The 19,567-nt window shown below is 35.4% G+C and overlaps 1 protein-coding gene and 1 long non-coding RNA gene across 4 annotated transcripts in view; one reads left to right on the forward strand and one right to left on the reverse strand.

The window, feature by feature from the left end:
• LOC131547112 (uncharacterized) overlaps positions 1-17,002 on the forward strand; it is a 59,686-nt gene extending 42,684 nt beyond the window's left edge. For 2 of the 3 annotated variants that reach the window (XR_009272845.1, XR_009272843.1), the window contains exons 9-11: positions 10,678-10,762; positions 14,333-14,539; positions 16,871-17,002. This is a non-coding gene — a long non-coding RNA (uncharacterized LOC131547112). Of the gene's footprint in view, positions 1-2,032; positions 2,116-3,001; positions 3,098-10,677; positions 10,763-14,332; positions 14,540-16,870 lie in introns of those variants that run through there. The other variant, XR_009272846.1, reaches the window with a different exon arrangement.
• Positions 1-19,567, reverse strand: part of LOC131547108 (potassium voltage-gated channel subfamily H member 7-like) — a 112,835-nt gene that overhangs the window by 8,201 nt on the left and 85,067 nt on the right. Inside the window, exons 10-13 of the mRNA XM_058787407.1 lie at positions 16,850-17,055; positions 16,680-16,764; positions 14,306-14,518; positions 3,036-3,192 (exon numbers count right to left, since the gene is read on the reverse strand). Coding sequence (XP_058643390.1) covers positions 3,036-3,192; positions 14,306-14,518; positions 16,680-16,764; positions 16,850-17,055 — 661 coding nt within the window. The remainder of the gene's footprint in view (positions 1-3,035; positions 3,193-14,305; positions 14,519-16,679; positions 16,765-16,849; positions 17,056-19,567) is intronic.

The following is a 19,567-nucleotide window of genomic DNA, read 5'->3' on the forward strand; positions in this document are numbered from 1 at the left end:
ATTAAATTTATGAGATGCAGACCGCATCTGTTTCAAGTTCATAGCGGCATCACGCTGAAATCCAACAATGAAGTTTTGTAACCACAGAGGACATGCTTTATTATTTTCTGTTTTGTTTTCTCAACATCATAATTTATTTTTCTTGTGATCTTGATGTACACTGAAAAATAAAAGAATTTACTCAGCACTTTTTTTCACTGAGAAACTACTGGTAAATTTTACAAATAATTATAAAGGAAAAAAGGCAAGTAAAATGGGATGAAACATTAAATTTTTCAAAGTACAGTGCTGCTTGAAAGTTTGTGAGCCCTTTAGAATTTTCTACATTTCTGCATAAATATGACCCAAAACATAATCAGAAGTCCTGAAAGTAGACAAAGTGAACCCAATCAAACAAATGAGACAAAAATATTTTCTTTTATTTATTCAGGAAAATGATCCAATATTGCATATCTGTGAGTGGCAAAAGTACAGTGTGTGAATCTCTTGGATTAGCAGTTAATTTAAAGGTGAAATCTGTGCAGAGGCGTTTTCAGTCAGTGCAATGACTATCAAATGTCAGTACGTGACCTGTTTTATTCAAAGAACAGGGATCTATCACAGTCTGATCATGTTTGTGGAAGTGAATCATGTCACGAACAAAGGAGATTACTGAGGACCTCAGAAAAAGAGCTAGAAAAGGTTACAAGACCACTGTTGCCTTCCCGAGAAGTGGTCGACCGACAAAGATCACTCCAAAGCAGAACGTGTAATAGTCTGTGAGGTTGCAAAACTTCCCAGAGTAACTTCTAAGCAATTAAAGGCCTTTCTCACATTGGCTAATGTTAATGAGCCCACCATCAGGAGTACACTGAGCAACCATGGTGTGCATGGCAGAGCTGCAAGAAGAAAGCCACTGTTCTCCAAAAAGAAAACTGCTTGCTAAAGATCATGTGGACAAGCCAGAGGACTATTGGAGAAAGGTTTAATGGATGGATGAAACCAAAATAGAACTTATTGGTTTAAATGAGAAGCTATTATGAACACACTGCATTCCAGCTTAAGAATCTTATCCCATCTGTGAAACATGGTGGTGGTAGTATCATGGCTTGGGCCTGTTTTGCTGCATCTTGGCCAGGACAGCCTGCCATCATTGATGGAACAATGAATTCTGAATTATAGCAGCAAATTCTAAAGGAAAACATCAGGACATCTGTTTAAGAACAGAGTCTCAAGAGAACATGGGTCATGCAGCAAGACAACAGCCCCAAGCACACGAGTCATTCTACCAAAGAATGGTTAAAGAACAACAAAGTTAATGTTTCGGAGCGGCTGAGTCAAAGTCCAGACCTTAATCCAATTAAAATGTTGTGGAAGGACCTTAAGCAAGCAGCTCATAGGAGGAAACCCACCAACATCGCAGAGTTTAAGTGCTTCTGCACTAAGCAACGGGCTAAAACTACATGTTATTGTGCAGGACTGATCAGCATTTACAAGAAACTTTACCTTCAGTTACTGCAGCAAAAGGGGTCACACCAGATACTGAAAGCAAAGATTCACATACTTTTGCAACGCACAGATATGTAACACTGGATCATTTTTCTCAATAAATAAATGACAAAGAAAATATTTTTCTCTCACTTGTTTGATTGGGTTCTCTTTGTCTACTTTCAGGACTTATATGAAAATCTGTTGATGTTTTGGGTCATATTTATGCAGAAATATAGACAATTCTAAAGGGTTCACAAACTTTCAAGCAGCATTGTGTATTGAGGTATATCACATTGTGACATTATTTTCATGATTATGCATCATTTTAACACCAAATTCTTGTTACTGGGATGTCCAGATGCTTTACTTCAGAGATTTTTGCATTTCAACATAGTCAGTAATTCTACTTCTTACTGTCAATCGAATTGCCCAGGAAAATGTGCCTGAATATAATGTCACAATGCAACAAATAGCAATGGTCCAAAAACAGGCTGCATTGTCTTTAATAAAAACCTAATGTTCAATTTTTTGGTTGAATATGACCTGTACTTGTGCTTGTCAGATTTCATCTGATTCTGTGCTGTAAGATGTGCGATGTGGAGCTCAGCTGATGCAGGATTTTTGCTGCCTGGTGTGTCTTTCTCTGTAAGTCAGTGTTACAGCTAAAAATACCACCTGCTGTGATTCTGCTCACCCTACTGTGCTGCTCCACTGTCTGTCTGTGTGTGTGTGTGTGTGTGTGCTTTAACTGCTGTTATCTAAACTTGTTTTGTCAGCTGAGGCTAATTTTCATGTGCATGTGAATGATAACCACGAACAATGTTTTGTTTAGTAATGTTTATTGCAGGCGTGCATGTGGTTAGTGTAATTTATTGTAGTGTACGGAAACATGGCGTAATGCACTGGAAGACTCAGATGCAAACAGTATTTCACCATTTCAAATGTTTCTTAAATATACATATATGACTCAGGGGAAGCTACTAACATGATATAATAAAATGATATGATATAATTTCTGCACAGCAATGCAACTCGAAAGTCATTTTAAATTTGTTTGAATAATTGTTCTATATATTTTATTAATTTAATAAAATTGATCAATTGTTAAAAATAACAGTTTAAAAATCGGATAAATGAATACATTTAAAAATTAAATGACATTTTTTATATTAAATTCTTTGTATTTTTTTTATTTTTATTATTACATACATTTCATTAATTATTACATTTAATAATTTAATTATTATAATTTACAATACTAGTGTTGTCATAATGGTGAACATACAATTACTTATTTTTATTAATAATGCACATCCACATTAATTCAATTTCAATTTTAAGTCAAAATTTTAAATTAATTTAACTGATGCTCCACCTATGAATCTTTCATTTTCAGCTGATGCCACAAATTTCTGCTGTAATGCCCACTTTTCCATCCATTCAGTTCCCATTTTAAATTAAATCAATCATAGCAGCTTGTGCATTAATATAGAACATGCAATCACAAGTTTGTGTTTATGATCATTTGCAGTGCAGTGCAGCTCATCCAGAGCTCTGGGTTTTACCTGCTCAGGTGTTCCTGCAGTTGGTCTAATCTCTGCTCCACTTCTCCATACGTGACGTCACAGTCCAGATCATCATCTTCGGCGGCGCCCTGCTCCTGCGCAGCCGTGTCCATGTCTGCTTTCACACTGTCAGCTAGCCATCCGTCAGTCTGCATTTCTGAAACGGGTTTTACATACACACATGCGTTTGTGTTCACATTTAAGTGTTGTGACATTTCATTCACTTTTTTGTTTGTATCATATTTGTGACCCTGGACCACAAAACCAGTCTTAAGTGTAAATTTTTTTCGAAATTGAGATTTATACATTATCTGAAAGCTGAATAAATAAGCTTTCCATTGATGTATGGTTTGTTAGTATATGACAATATTTGGCTGAGATATAACTATTTGAAAATCTGGAATCTGAGGGTGCAAAAAAATCTAAATATTGAGAAAATCACCTTTAAAGTTGTCCAAATGAATGCATATTACTAATCAAAAACGACGTTTTGATATATTTACAGTAGTACATTTACAAAATATCTTAATGGAATATGATCTTTACTTAATATACTAATGATTTTTGGCATAAAAGAAAAATCCATAATTTTGACCCATACAGTGTATTTTTGGTTATTGCTACAAATATACCCCAGCGATTTAAGACTGGTTTTGTGGTCCAGGGTCACATTTGATGCATCAGGCTTTTATGCATCATATAGTGAGAATATGGGAATAAGGAAAAAAACACATTTTATTCAGATGCATGAAATTCTGATAGCTTCTAAATCAGCGAGATCGTTATAACAGTATTCATAAAATGATATACAGTAAATATCAGTCATCACTCTATATCTTCAGTAATATGTCTTAGTAAGATGATATTTAAATGCTCAAAACATGCAATGCAATGCAATACAATGATGATTGAGAGATGAACAAATAAATGTTCCTGATGATCATATTTGATATTCACATTTGAACATGATTTTTCTAAAAATAATCACATAAACCTAAGCTGCTTCAGTCCAGTAAGTGTTCATCTTGAAATATTACTAAAAATAATAAAAGTTATACTTCATAAAAATCAGATTTCACAGCGAAAAGACACATGAACCACCAACTAAAGGTGGATGTTTGTACTAAAATTATACTAAAAGGCCTTTTAGTTGCTAAAACAGTAAACTATCAATCAGATGACAGAAGGCATGTAGTAGACAGGTTCCACCCAGCGGTAAACCATCACAAGCGGCCAGTCTGATAGCAGACAAGGTACATGAACTGCAAGTCTGCTACCCTGAAGCCCCCGTCATAGTGCTTGGAGATTTTAATCGGTGTAACCTGGAGCAAGTGCTGCCAGGACTTGAACAATATGTTAAGCTAGGAACAAGAAAATACAACATTTTGGACAAGTGCTTTGTAAATGTCAAGAATGCCTATGTGTCTAAATGCAGACCACCAGTACTGAATTCTGATCACAACGTGATGTACATGATTCCAGTATACAAAACAAAGTTAAAACTGGGAAAATTGGAAAAGAAAGTAATCAGAGTATGGTCAAATGAAAGTAGAGAGAACTTAAGAGCTTGTTTTGATTGTACAAACTGGGAAATTTTCCATGATGGAACATTAGATGAAAGAACTGAAGTAATCAATGACTATATTAACTTCTGTGTGCAACTGGTAATACCTACAAAGGATATTAAAGTCTATCCAAATAATAAATCTTATGTTACCAAGGATATTAAAGAAATTATAAATAGAAGGAATGTAGCATTTAGAAATAAACTGAAAGTGACTGAAAAAGAATTAAAAAGTACAATGAGGAAAGCAAAAGAAGCTCATAGACAACGCTTAGAAGAAGCCTTCAGGACCAAAAACAATAAGAAAGTCTGGGACACTATGAAAAAGATGACAGGTTTATCCTCACCCAACAAATGTATTGTAACAGACAACATAGTCAGTTTTGCTAATGAACTAAACCATTTTTTTTTTACAAGATTTGAACCCACAAGCAACAATGATCTAGTTAACATTGTACTGTCTTCTTCCCAAAAGACAGTTATCGATGTTGAGGAAGTTAAGAAGACATTTTGGTCTATTAATATCAAAAAGGCTGTTGGTCCGGATGGGTGCGCCCCTAGCCTTATTAAGAGCTCTGCTTGTGAACTAGCTCCAGTGCGGCAACCAATCTTTCAGGCTTCCATTGATTTACATATGGTTCTGATAATATGGAAAACTTTAATCATAAAACCGATACCAAAAACACTCTGTCCAAAGGCAATGACTATAGACCCATAGCTGTCACATCAGTAATTAGCAAATTTTTAGAAAGAATATTACTTAAACATTTGGTTAATAATGTCAAAGGGAAACTTGATCAGTGTCAGTTTGCATATAAACAAGGTAGCAGTACCGAGGATGCAGTGGCTGCCTTAGTGCATATCATTACTAAACATCTAGATAAATGAAACTCCTATATTAGAGTATTATTTCTTGACTTTTCATCTGCGTTTGATACAATTCAAGTTAACACCCTTGTGTCTAAACTAATGCAGTTAGACGTGAATCCATACTTAATTAAATGGTACATCTCTTTTCTTACCAATAGAACCCAAAGAGTTAAAGTGAACAATGTCTTGTCAACAGAAGTAAAAACAAATGTTGGTGTACCTCAGGGTTGTGTAAGCTCTGCTATGTTATTTACTCTGTATACAGATGATTGTTGATCAAACAGGACTGACCAATATATTCTAAAGCACTCCGATGATACTGTGTTAATAACATTATTGAATAACCAAGAGTGTTCAGAACAGCATCAACTGGGGGTAATCAGATTGGTCGAGTGGTGTGACTATAATGAGATAGTATTTGGGCCTGCTCCTGACATTCATACAACACCTGTTGTTATACATGAAGAGAACATCAAACAAGTTGAAGCATACAGGTATCTAGAAGTATGGATAGACAACAAACTATCATGGAGAGATCATATAGATAGTATCTGTAAAAAATCAATGCAAAGAATCTACTTTCTCCGTAGATTGAGGTCATTTGGAGCAAGAAAGCAGATTCTTTTATTATTTTTTATGTCTGTAATCATGAGTGTCTTGCAGTACTGTAATTCAGTCTGGTATATGAGTTTATCTGTTAGTCTAAAAACAAAGCTAATGAACTTACTAAAAATGTGTTCCAAAATAGTGGGTCAGCCACTTCAAAAGCATATGAACTATTTTACCATAATAATCTTGTAAGATTAGCTGATAATTGTCACGAATCTGGTCTGCACTCCCATTCATTCACCACTAGAGGTCACCACACACCACATGGACTCTCACAGCACACAGCACACTGGACTCAATTTCCCATCATCCATTGCACTAATTGAGCACACAGCTGCAGGCACTAATCATACGCACACCTGATCCCACGCACACACTGATCACACACCTTATTTAAACCCTGGACCTTCTCTGCCACACTGCCGAGTATTGTATGCAATTACCGCTCTCCTAGTAGTAGCTACTCTACAAAGCCCTGGATAGTTTTCCCTGCCTGGTTTCCTGTGTTGATTTCTAGCCCGCGTTCCCTGGATTATCTCTCTGCCTTGCCCTCTGGACACTGTTCGCCGATCGTCGACCTTTGCTTGCTCTAGGATTGCTCTTTGTCTTGTCCCTGCCATGCCTGTTTGCCATTGTTTCGACCCTGCCTGTACGACCACGTCTCTGCCTAATAAAAGCTTGCGAATGGATCCGCACGTCTCACGTCTCGTCAGCCATGTTACAATAATATTGTCTCTGAACCTAATCATGTGTTGTATGATGAATTTGTACTTTTGCCATCCAATTGACGGTACAAGGTCCCAAGATACAGTCGAATTAAGTTAAAGAATTCATTTGTACATCAAGCTGTATTAGCGTTGAATAACTCATATAAAAAGTAAATCTGGGGACTCATTTATAAAATGTTGCGCAGAAACCATCCTAAATTTGATCTTACGATCATCAGTTTTTATAAATATGAGCGCTGGCGTAGATTTAAGCGTACGCACACTCTAAGACCAAATCTGAGCGTACGCACGCTTTATAAATGAGGCCCCTGCTCCGGAGATTCCAATTTTTTATTTTTTTTGTTATGTGTAAGAAAGTCTTGTTAGTCTGGTTTGTTTATGTGATTAAAGTATTGTAATTCTGAGTGAACCTGCTGTAACGCAAGACAAATTTCAGACTCGGTCTGACAATAAAGTGTATCGTATCATATTAAATGTCTTAGAAACGTAGTATCACTAGGCTTTACAGGGTCAAAAAGTTGATAAGTCTGTTTATCTTAACTATAACATTATTTGTGTAGCAAATCAGCTCAAAAGGGAATTGTATATAAATAATTACAAGGAATTATGATTAATTACAATTATTTATATCGGCTGACAGTAATAACTGTAGCAGAATTAAATTGCCATCAACTGATCTGTTCGTCCAGTGACCATTCAGTGTAAGTTCATATCAACTCTAAGAAAGGATATTTTCATGGCCACAGAAAATACTTTCCTAAGTGTTAATGCATTAGAGCATGTAGTATGGATCAAAAATCGTAAAGGGACATTAATTTGCAAGGCAGAACCAGAAATTCATGTAATTTGTGCACACAACTTTTATTAACTAAACGCTAACACTCATAACTAATCTAAAGAAACATACATACACTCGCGCGTATATACAAAAGGGGAGCTAAAGTGGATGAATGAAGACATTAGAGAAACAGAGAATGCAGTTATGGAAAGAGTCAGTTAACCACTGGAGTAAAACCATCAGCGCCGTTTATAACGGGGTCTATAACTTGTACTAAACCTCTGTTTCATTTAGTTAAATGTGCAATACTTGCATTGCCTTGGTCGTTGACCGAGTGTCTGGATGCAGTCTCGGATGAAAGTTCTGATGGTTTGAAGGTTTGGTGGTGTTCAGGGCTGGACTGGGACAAAAAATCGGCCCTGGCATTTTTTGGTCCTGGTGGCCCACCACCATATATATATATATATATATATATATATAATATACACTACCATTCAAAAGTGATTGAACAGTAAGATTTTGAATGTTTTTTAAAGAATTCTCTTCTGCTCACCAAGCCTGCATTTATTTGATCCAAAATACAGCAAAAACAGTAATATTGTGAAATATTTTTACTATTTAAAATAACTGTTTTCTATTTGAATATATTTTAAAATGTAATTTATTCCTGTGATCAAAGCTGAATTTTCAGCATCATTACTCCAGTCACATTATCGTTCAGAAATCATTCAAATATTCTGATTTGCTGCTCAAAATACATTTATTATTATTATGTTGAAAACAGCTGAGTATAATTTTTTTCAGGTTTCTTTGATGAATAGAAAGTTCAAAAGAACAGCATTTATCTGAAATAGAAATCTTTTGTAACATTATAAATGTCTTTATCATCACTTTTGATCAATTTAAAGCATCCTTGCTAAATAAAAGTATTAATTTCCATAATTTCTTTCCCAAAAACAAAACAAAATTATACTGACTCCAATCTTTGAATGGTGTATTGTATAATGTTACAAAAGCTTTTTATTTCAGATAAATGCTGATCTTTGGATCTTTCTATTCATCAAAGAATCCATTAATAATAATAAATATTTCTTGAGCAGCAAATCAGCATATTAGAATGATTTCTGAAGATCATGTGACACTGAAGACTGGAGTAATGATGCTGAAAATACATCTGCGCATCACAGGAATAAATTACATTTTAAAATATATTCAAATAGAAAGCAGTTATTTTAAATAATAAAAATAGTTCACAATATTACTGTTTTTGCTGTATTTTGGATCAAATAAATGCAGGCTTGGTGAGCAGAAGAGAATTCTTTAAAAAAAACATTCAAAATCTTACTGTTCAATAACTTTTGACGGGTAGTGTAGATATGTATCATTGCATCTAGTTGTTTTGGATAATAAAAACGTCAGGTCTGACAATATCATGTCTTTTCGATTTTAAATCTAGATTTATTCGCATTGGCCCATGGAAACCTCTATGAACACACTTGACATGACTTGGCCAAAAAATCGCGGTGGACAAATTTACGTTTTATTTAGAAGTGTTTGCATATTCTGCTCTAGTGGCGTGTGCACACAGGATAGATGCCTGCCGTTGCGAGTCCGAATCAAGCACTTTACTGATTCAACTGCTCTCCTCTCCTCCTCCTCCTGGCTCTTTACGCCGCATCACTCACCACAGAGCAAGCCTGTTCTTGATAAAGCTGCTGTGAAAACGTGGGAAAAGCCGACGAGGAAGAAGTTGGGGTGAAGCGTTCTTTATAGGCGGAGCAAAACACTTCATAGCTCTGTTTATAGCGTGTTGTGATTGGGTGGTTTACGCTGTCAATACAGGAGACAAACCAATGGGCCACTGGCTGCTCGTAGTCCCTGCGTGATGGTCCTTGGCAAAAAATAAATAAATAAATTCTGTCGCCCCCTTCAGTGCGTCGGCCCACCGGGAAAATGCCCGGTATGTCCGATTACCAGTCCAGCCCTGGTGGTGTTGGAGTTCTTCAAGTTCTTCCGGGTTTGGAGGGTGATGAACTCCAAAAGATGTTATTCTGGCTTGGTGGTAATGGGAGTTTCTTCCCAGGTAGAAAGTGAAAAAAAGGCTACGAAAGAGATCTGCTGAGGTCCGAGGAGTTGAATGGGAAGTCAAGGCCGCAAGGCCTGGCGCAAAACTTAAGGGTCCAGAAGAGTTCTAGCTCACATCCTCATCATCTCAGAATCGAAAAGATCCGCAGACTGGGATATGTTGGAGCCCACCGGCACACCCGTACCGGCTCAGGCTCTCCACACGGGCAGCAATCCGGAGATTTAGCAGAAAAGCTTTTGCAGAAGAGAAGAGGCGGAACTGTGCATGAGCCCTTTAAGGTCTGAGAAGAGTCACGCCTCTCAGGATGGGCTTGACCAATGAGAAAGGCTGAATTTCCAAGCGGGAGTTTGGAAATACTGGGGGGTTTTATGACCCTTTGTCTGAGAGCATGGTAATTTGCATATGAACTGGATTGGAAGTTGATATACAAACTATTAAAGATTCTTAGAATACTAATATGTTGCATAGGTATCAACATATAATATACACTCTCAAGTAGATCATCCGGAGACGAATTGATAAGAGACCAAACATGGTATAAGTAAGGTGATATAAACTAGTGATCTATCATAAGCATGCATAAAACAGTATACAATACATAAAACCATATACAAGGAGGTAGTAATCATACACAAAGACATGGGGAATATGCATGATAGGAAAGTCGTAGAAAAAATCGTCTATGAATTAATGAAAGAAGTCATTTCCTATAGCAGTATGTGTTGGTTTTAGAGAGAATTGAGTAGGGAGGAAAATTCTCTCTACATACTTTTAGGTCGTAAAGTTTATCTGGTCTGGCTGAAATGTTCTGGTTGTCATGGTAACCAGGGGCCTGGAGTCATTCACAGACATATTGGCACCAAGTATGCGTATTGGGTCTGTGTCTATTTGTTAATCTAATGACTAATTCAATTTGTTAAATCAAATGAAAAATCGTGTGTCTGATTGGTCCAAATGCTACATTTGCATGATTTATTTTCAGTTAGCATTGATTTTCTCTGTTGTAGGTGATCCTAAGAACACACCTGTGGCCCATAAGAAAAGCAGAATGATGCTGTACAGGAAGAAACGGAGAAAGAGTTTGCGTCTCAGGTGCGTGTGAAGGGCCTCTGTCTCTGTGTTAGTGCTTGTATTGGTGCTGTATTGCTGTGACTTTCCTATCGCTGAGGCTCAGGACTAATAGAAACACTAAAGCCAGTGGTTATCTCTCACACACACCTGCTCCTACCAGAGCCAGAAGCACACGCTGATCACAGCGGCTGCAGCCAATTTCTGTCTGATCAGAGGCCGTGTAGAGAAATTAGATTCCTCCGGTACAGATTCACCTTCATGGATGATCGGACACTGAGAAGATGCCTGACGCGACCGGCACAGGGCGATGAGCGAGGTTTTCTTTAAAAGCACCATGGAAAGTGCAGATTGAAATGGGAGGCTGGGGCATTTTAAGAGCCTTGAAGCTAAGTAGCATCAGTTGTGTTGGTTTATTATCCTGGAAGAGACCTTTTAAATGTATAATGTATAAATCTGCTAAAAGTACTTTTAAAGTAAAATAGCATATAGATGAGTTTAAAATGTCTAAAGCACCACAGCATTTACACTCTATAAAAAGCAGCCTTCCTTAAAGTTAGTGTTATTTTACTATTGAGATACTATTATGGTTTTAATTTTATTTTCGGTTTTCATTTAAATGAATAAATATGTATTAATTTTAGAATAATAAATAACAATAATAATGATAATTATTAAATAATAATAATTCTTAATTTTTATTTAATTTTACTTCTAGTTATTTTTGTGTTAATTAAAATAAAAAACAAACTTCATTTAGATAAACTAAATGAAAATGAAAAATGTTGCCTTGGCAACTAGCTGAAGAAAAAAAAACTTTCTGTTACTTGAAATAAAATAAAAATATATATTAAAATCACTTAAAATTATTTTATGGTTTTAGTGAACTTTGGTCTGCACATTAACACAGTAACTGACATAGAAGAAAGTGTTTTAACATTTAAAAGAAAATGACACACATAAGCTTTAAATCATCAGGGGAACTTGCCTGACCCCTATTATGTCTACTCACATCAGACGAAGTGTTGTACATAATCATGTATCATGTGTATTACATGAATAGAGTTGAAAGGAACATGCCTACAGCAAGAGCTCAGTTTGCTTTATCCACGACTGGCAATTTTACCAACATCTAACATACACTAAAGCTGACTAAATAAATTATATATTTACTGTATTAAAGGGATAGATGGGATAGGCAAAATAATAAATTAATAAATACATCAATTCTGTCATTTAGTCACCCTTATATTTATAAACTTTATATGCACCAGTCTTGTTTTTCATTTGCATGTTTGCAAAATGAAAATGTTGTAATGTAAAATATAATATTTATTTTTTTAGTACTGCCCTGAATAAGCTATTTTGTGTGTGTTGAGTGACTCAAATATTCTCTAATAAATATTTTTTTCCTACTGTAAATGCATCTTTTAATAAGTTTTGTAATTTTGCATTAATTTTTTTGCTTTTTAAAATGTTTGATGTAAAATTATGACTATTTTGTTGATTGTGCAAGGTATGTAAACTTATGAGCACAACTTTATATGGCTTATATATATATATATATATATATATATATATATATATAATATGATGTTGTATCACTTTTTTTTACCAGTTTTGTTGTGCTTTTTTGTCCTTTTTGGTGCTTAGCAGTCTCAATCCTCATTCATACTGAAAAGAGAGCGACCCGGGTTCAGGACGGCACGAAGGGAAATTATTACATAATTCAAATTTTTGGATGTACAATTGCTTTAGTATTACAATGGCATGATAATCACGTTGAGTTGAGTGTGTTTGTGCACGTGGAGGTGATTTTGCAGTGGTTGGTGGCTGTAGCGCAGGAGGGAACACTGTGTGCTCGGCGAGGAGAGTTAGGGAAGAGCTGCTGCCCGGCGGATCTTCCTAAAGCCTGTAAAACGGGCCACGCTGTGCATTAAGCTCCTGAAAGACCCTGTTTTACCGTGGCATCTACTTCTCTCTCTCCCTCTCGCTCATCATGCTGCTTTAGCCTGGATTTAGGAACAGACCGAATCGATCAATACTTTTTTTCTAGCGTCCGAGCTCTGCTTTCCTTTTATACCCTGTCGAGCAGTGTTTTAAGGACTAACAATGTCTGAAAAGTTTTAAGGGCGAATGTACAACGGTTTGTTTGTTTTGAAGTCATCCATCAAACTGAAAGCCTGCTGCTTCTTCGCTGAAAGCACAGAATATACAGAGTATTTTAAAACATGTGAAGGTCAATATGCTTTTTTACATACTACTATTGTTTTTGGCAGAGATTGTTCTTGAAGATTTATGAAAATTAGGTTTAGCAGGGGCATCGCTACACATAAATGACAGAGAAGTGTAAATAATTTATCATTTAAATAATTAAAAAGTTTAGAATCAACGTTAGAAAATATACAGTTAAATTAAAAAAGTTAAGATGGCAATTAAGGTAAAAAAAAAGAATATAAATCATCAACTAAATATTTAGAATTAATGATATAAAATACAAAATTATTGAAAACTGCATAACCTGGCACATTGGTACTGTAGTAATATTAGCTATAAGTTGGCTATTAATATTGCCATCAAGGTAAAAAATAAATACATTTATATGTACACATATAAATACATTTATATAAAAATATAATTTAAAAACTGCGGAACATGGCACATTGGTAATGTATGATTATTATCAATATGTTAAATATGTTGCCATCAAGGTCAACAAATATTTAAAATCAAATATGAAATTGTTAGTTTAAAAAATATTAATCATTTAGTGAAATATACTGTGCTCACCAAAAGTGTGTAGGGTTTTGGACTATCAGCGTAAATCATTATTATTTTGTGATGATTCTACATTGAAAAGTGACAACTAATAGAACATTTCATTTAAGGAAAGTAATTTATTATATAAAATAATTCAAAACATATTAGAGCTAGTAAATAAATGCTACTCTTCAAGTAAAACATTACCTGTATGCCAAGAAATAAGGATTTATGCTAATATTGAAACTTGGGCTGTTTCCAAACTTTTAGAGGACACTGAGGTTTTTCCAGTTATGACCTGCTCTATAATATTTTAATGGCTAGATGATAGTCTTGATAGTGTGACGATAGATTTGTGAACGAACGATGACTCATTAGTGACATGAGCTGTGTTTGTAAATGGAAGATGTTTGTGATAGTTGAGGGAACCTTCTCTTCTTTTTGACTGAAGTTGTTGAAATGCCCGAGTCAGACTCGATGAGATCGACTCAAACCTTCATTAAGCAAAATGGGCTTTTGGGAACAGACAGGAGAGCGATGTCTCACAAACAAACCATATAATGAGCACAATGTTCCTCTAGACTTGATTTCACTCACTGTTTCTGACTGACTTTGACATTTGTCTCCAATTCCCAGCCATGTGCATCTGGCCAAATAAGACTCTTTTTGGAATGAATTAGGATGCTCTTTATGGAGTGATTTTACGCTGTGTGTTTGTCCCTTCAGGTTTGCTGTAGAAACCCAGCGTTATGCCACAGAAACAGACAACAAGAACAGCGTTGACATGAACTAACACTGAATCCTCACCATCATATGTCTTCTCCGTGTCTTCAGCAGGAGGACTGCAGCCCGGTGTGGAGGTGTAGCTCTGTACTGATGGATACTCTATTATGCCTGCTCCCAGAAGCCTTTGCTGTTCCTCTCTGGAGGTGTGACGGTCCTCTGAACTTCTCTTAGAGCTGAGACGAGACTCTCGCCGCTCCTTCCTGCCCTCGCTGTCTGTTTCCTTCAGGCTTCCTCCTACGGGACGATTGGTCAAAGGTACAAAATGTACTTGAGATCAATTCTGGGACAGACTCCATGGAAAACAACAACACCGTCCGAACATGAAAAGAAAGAGCTCCAGAGCACACTGAAAAAAAAATATACAGTACTTTGGACCTACAAAAAAACAAAATCTAATTTGTTACAGACAAATTTATTAGTTGTTCTCAAATTATATACTTTTTTAAAAATAAATTTTCTCTCAAGTTACACAGTTAGGTTCAAACCATAAATTAATTTGATTTAATATGAACCAAAAACAATATTTTCCAAACACATTGAAAAACATTCATACCAAGTAAAATTAATATATACTAAGTCAATATGTTTTTTTTTTGGACATAAATTAAAATGTTACTTAATAGCATGCCATTTATTTTATTTTATTTTATTTTATTATTAATTCACAATAAACAAATGCTAAATTAGCTATAATATGTAGGTAGAATTTTCACTTAAGATAAAACTAAAAACATAAATGTATTAGTTTTCTTTAGTTTAGTTCAATATATATTGTTCAAACCTTACATTTTGATTTAATATTAATAAAATATTATTTTCCAAAAGACAAAATCATTCATACAAAGTAATTTATTATAAAGATATATTATAATTTATATAATATTTATAATATATATTTTTAATTTTGTATTTTTTTAATATTAGTTTTTATTTTTAATATTTTCTTTTGACATATAAGCCAAAATGTTGATTAATGTAGGTCAATATAATAATTATATATAATTATTTAATTGTATATTATAGAATTATAATTACACAATTATTAATAACTTTCGGCTTTTTACAACTTAATTTTACCATAAAAGCTAAATTAGATTCAACTAAATTATAATATTAAAATAGAATTTTTATCCTAAAACTAAAAGCATTTTGTTTAGTCAATGTGTAATTTAATTTACCCACTATAAATAAAGACAACTCTGGAAGACCTTAATGATTATTTTGATGCCTTATTTTCTGTTATGTACAAAAATAAATAAATAGTAATAATAAAACCCACAACTTTTCTAGCCAAAATTGTCAAGCGAAAATACTATTTAATGGCATAATCATTGTTAAGCATTACAGAAATGTGATTTTTTTTATTTGTCGTTGTTTTAGTATAGTATACAAAACGAAGACATTTAGAGCTCAGAGAGAGTATTTATGATCAGTGAGGTGCAAAAACTAAATGGTGTTTCCAGTCACTGTCTCAGTACATTAAGCAGTGTTATAATAGGCACCAATGAGGTCAAAAACACTTCACATAAAATATATTGTCTTTCTCCTTGGAGTACAGAGTAGATTGTTTTTATGACCATAAATGTGGTTCTCCCTTGTTGTTGTAGTAGTGCATTTAAGCCATGCTAAGTGTTTTTCCACGTAAAGCGTTTTAAAACGTCCCCACAGTGTTTTAAGAGCTCACCAGAGATATAGATGTTCATCATGATTACAGCTGTAAAAAATAACAGTTTATCCTGCAAGAATGCTTCTTCAAACAATTCGGATTTGATTGAGGAATATATATATTATAGGTAATTAAGGCTTTTTAATCATCAAGAACATAATAAATTGATCGAAAGTGACAATAAACACATTTATAATGTTACGAAAGATTTCTATTTCAAATAAATGCTGTTCTTTTAAAGAATCGATTCATCAAAGAATCCTGAAAATATAATTTATTAAAATGTATCACAGTTTCCACCAAAATTTGAAGCAGCGCAACTATTTTAAACATTGATAATAATCAGAAATGTTTCTTGAGCAGCAAATCAGCTCATTAGTATGATTTCTGAAGGATCATGTGACACTGAAGACTGGAGTAATGATGCTGAAAATTCAGCTTTGATCACAGGAATAAATGACATTTTATGATATATCGCAATCGAAAACAATTGTTTTAAATTGTAGTAGTATTACACAATATTACTGTTTTTACTGCATTTTTGATCAAATAAATAGAGCCTTGGTGAGCAGATGAGACTTCTTTACATAATAATTATTATTTTTATACATTATGGTGCATTTTGTAAAGTCTTTTGTAATCTGAACTGAAACTGGAAATTGTAACCATTTCACCCTTGAGTTTCTGCAAAAGTAGCATGGTTCAATATAATTAACAGATCATGTTCACCTTTGGATGGTTTGCGTTTAAAGGAGATCTTCCTTCGGCTCTTGGTCTCCTCTCCGTCAGAATCACTGGCTTGTGAATAAGTGGCCTGAGCAGAACATCCCAACAACACACAATAATGATGTTTTCATTTCATTTATTCTGTATCATTTCTTGCTGTTGATGGGAAGTACCTTTGAATTGTCATCCCGCAGGTTAAAGGTCAGCTCCAGATTGGTGAGGAAGTAGTCAGCGAACTCTGGATACATGTCCAAAACCTCCAGGAGCTCCTCTCTCTGGATGGTGTGCAGGTCACAGTAGCTGAGCGCTCGCACGTCTGCGTTTGACTTACCGGGCTTCGCATACAGGTGGATCATCTCGCCAAATATGTCATTCGTACCTGGAGAACAAAGGACACATTCAGGTTTGCCATATCATAAGTCTACAGTACAGATGCATGATATTTTTGGACAAATGTTGGATTGTTTGCACAACTGCTGTGACCGAGATCTGTCTGTGTGTATGTGCTAGCATGCGTCTGCACGGGATTTCAGATGTTGATTGTGTCTAAGCGTGTCTGTGCAAACGGTGTCAGTTTAGGTCAGAATCTGTGCATGCGGATTATCAGCGCTCGCACTCTGCGGAGATTATGAATCAGATGATGTCAGGTACAGTATACAGTGGGGCAAAAAAGTATTTAGTCAGCCACCAATTGTGCAAGTTCTCCCACTTAAAAAGATGAGAGAGGCCTGTAATTTTCATCATAGGTATACCTCAACTATGAGAGACAAAATGAGAAAAAAAAAATCCAGAAAATCACATTGTAGGATTTTTAAAGAATTTATTTGCAAATTATGGTGGAAAATAAGTATTTGGTCAATAACAAAATTTCATCTCAATACTTTGTTATATACCCTTTGTTGGCAATGACAGAGGTCAAACGTTTTCTGTAAGTCTTCACAAGGTTTTCACACACTGTTGCTGGTATTTTGGCCCATTCCTCCATGCAGATCTCCTCTAGAGCAGTAATGTTTTGGGGCTGTCGCTGGGCAACACGGACTTTCAACTCCCTCCAAAGATTTTCGATGGGGTTGAGATCTGGAGACTGGCTAGGCCACTCCAGGACCTTGAAATGCTTCTTACGAAGCCACCCTTCGCTGTTCGGGCGGTGTGTTTGGGATCATTGTCATGCTGAAAGACCCAGCCACGTTTCATCTTCAATGCCCTTGCTGATGGAAGGAGGTTTTCACTCAAAATCTCACGATACATGGCCCCATTCATTCTTTCCTTTACACGGATCAGTCGGCCTGGTCCCTTTGCAGAAAAACAGCCCCAAAGCATGATGTTTCCACCCCCATGCTTCACAGTAGGTATGGTGTTCTTTGGATGCAACTCAGCATTCTTTTGAGTTTTTACCAAAAAGTTCTATTTTGGTTTCATCTGACCATATGACATTCTCCCAATCCTCTTCTGGATCATCCAAATGCTCTCTAGCAAACTTCAGACGGGCCGGACATGTGCTGGCTTAAGCAGGGGACACGCCTGGCACTGCAGGATTTGAGTCCCTGGCGGCGCAGTGTGTTACTGATGGTAGCCTTTGTTACTTTGGTCCCAGCTCTCTGCAGGTCATTCACTAGGTCCCCCCGTGTGGTTTTGGGATTTTTGCTCACAGTTCTTGTGATCATTTTGACCCCACGGCGTGAGATCTTGCGTGGAGCCCCAGATCGAGGGAGATTATCAGTGGTCTTGTATGTCTTCCATTTTCTAATAATTGCTCCCACAGTTGATTTCTTCACACCAAGCTGCTTACCTATTGCAGATTCAGTCTTCCCAGCCTGGTGCAGGTCTACAATTTTGTTTCTGGTGTCCTTTGACAGCTCTTTGGTCTTGGCCATGGTGGAGTTTGGAGTTGGACTGTTTGAGGTTGTGGACAGGTGTCTTTTATACTGATAACGAGTTCAAACAGATGCCATTAATACAGGTAACGAGTGGAGGACAGAGGAGCCTCTTAAAGAAGAAGTTACAGGTCTGTGAGAGCCAGAAATCTTGCTTGTTTGTAGGTGACCAAATACTTATTTTACCGAGGAATTTACCAATTAATTCTTTAAAAATCCTACAATGTGATTTTCTGGATTTTTTTTTCTCATTTTGTCTCTCATAGTTGAGGTATACCTATGATGAAAATTACAGGCCTCTCTCATCTTTTTAAGTGGGAGAACTTGCACAATTGGTGGCTGACTAAATACTTTTTTGCCCCACTGTATGCTCTCATTGAATAACAACTATTTGTTCTCTTGCTTTTCTTTAAAGGCTTCATCGCCAGGGTTTCTGCTGGACTTAATAAGGTCTTAAAACATCTTAATTTGCACTTTCACAAATCAAGGCCTTAAAAAGGTATTAAATCAGAGCCAAAAATCTTACATTTATAAAAAAATGCCATTAAATGTCACATGCAGTACAAAAAATGAACATCATCCTCTGTATTTTCGTCTTGTTTTCAGTACAAATATCTAAACTTCCTTATTTACTTGAGAAGCAAAATGAAGATTTTAAGTCATGTTTTCTGAGAAATTGAAAACGAAAACTACAAAAGTAAAACTACTAAAACTACAAAACAAACTAAAAACAAACTAAAACTACAAAAACCATTTCAGTACTGGAAATAAAAGACAAACTGAAATAAAACGGAAAATTCAATACGAATTAAACATGAGTAAAACGTATATAGACATATAAATAAACTACTAAAATGGACAAAAACATAAAACTACTACTACATAATTAAAAAAAAAAAACATAAAACTTTACCATTTAATTAAAACTAAAATAAAAGCTAATTCAAAATATCAATAAAAACTGTAACAGTATCTCAGTGAAACTAAAATAACACTGGATGGAAATTTTATTCCTTA

This window comes from Onychostoma macrolepis, chromosome 09 (assembly GCF_012432095.1).
Source record: "Onychostoma macrolepis isolate SWU-2019 chromosome 09, ASM1243209v1, whole genome shotgun sequence".
NCBI lineage: Eukaryota > Metazoa > Chordata > Actinopteri > Cypriniformes > Cyprinidae > Onychostoma > Onychostoma macrolepis.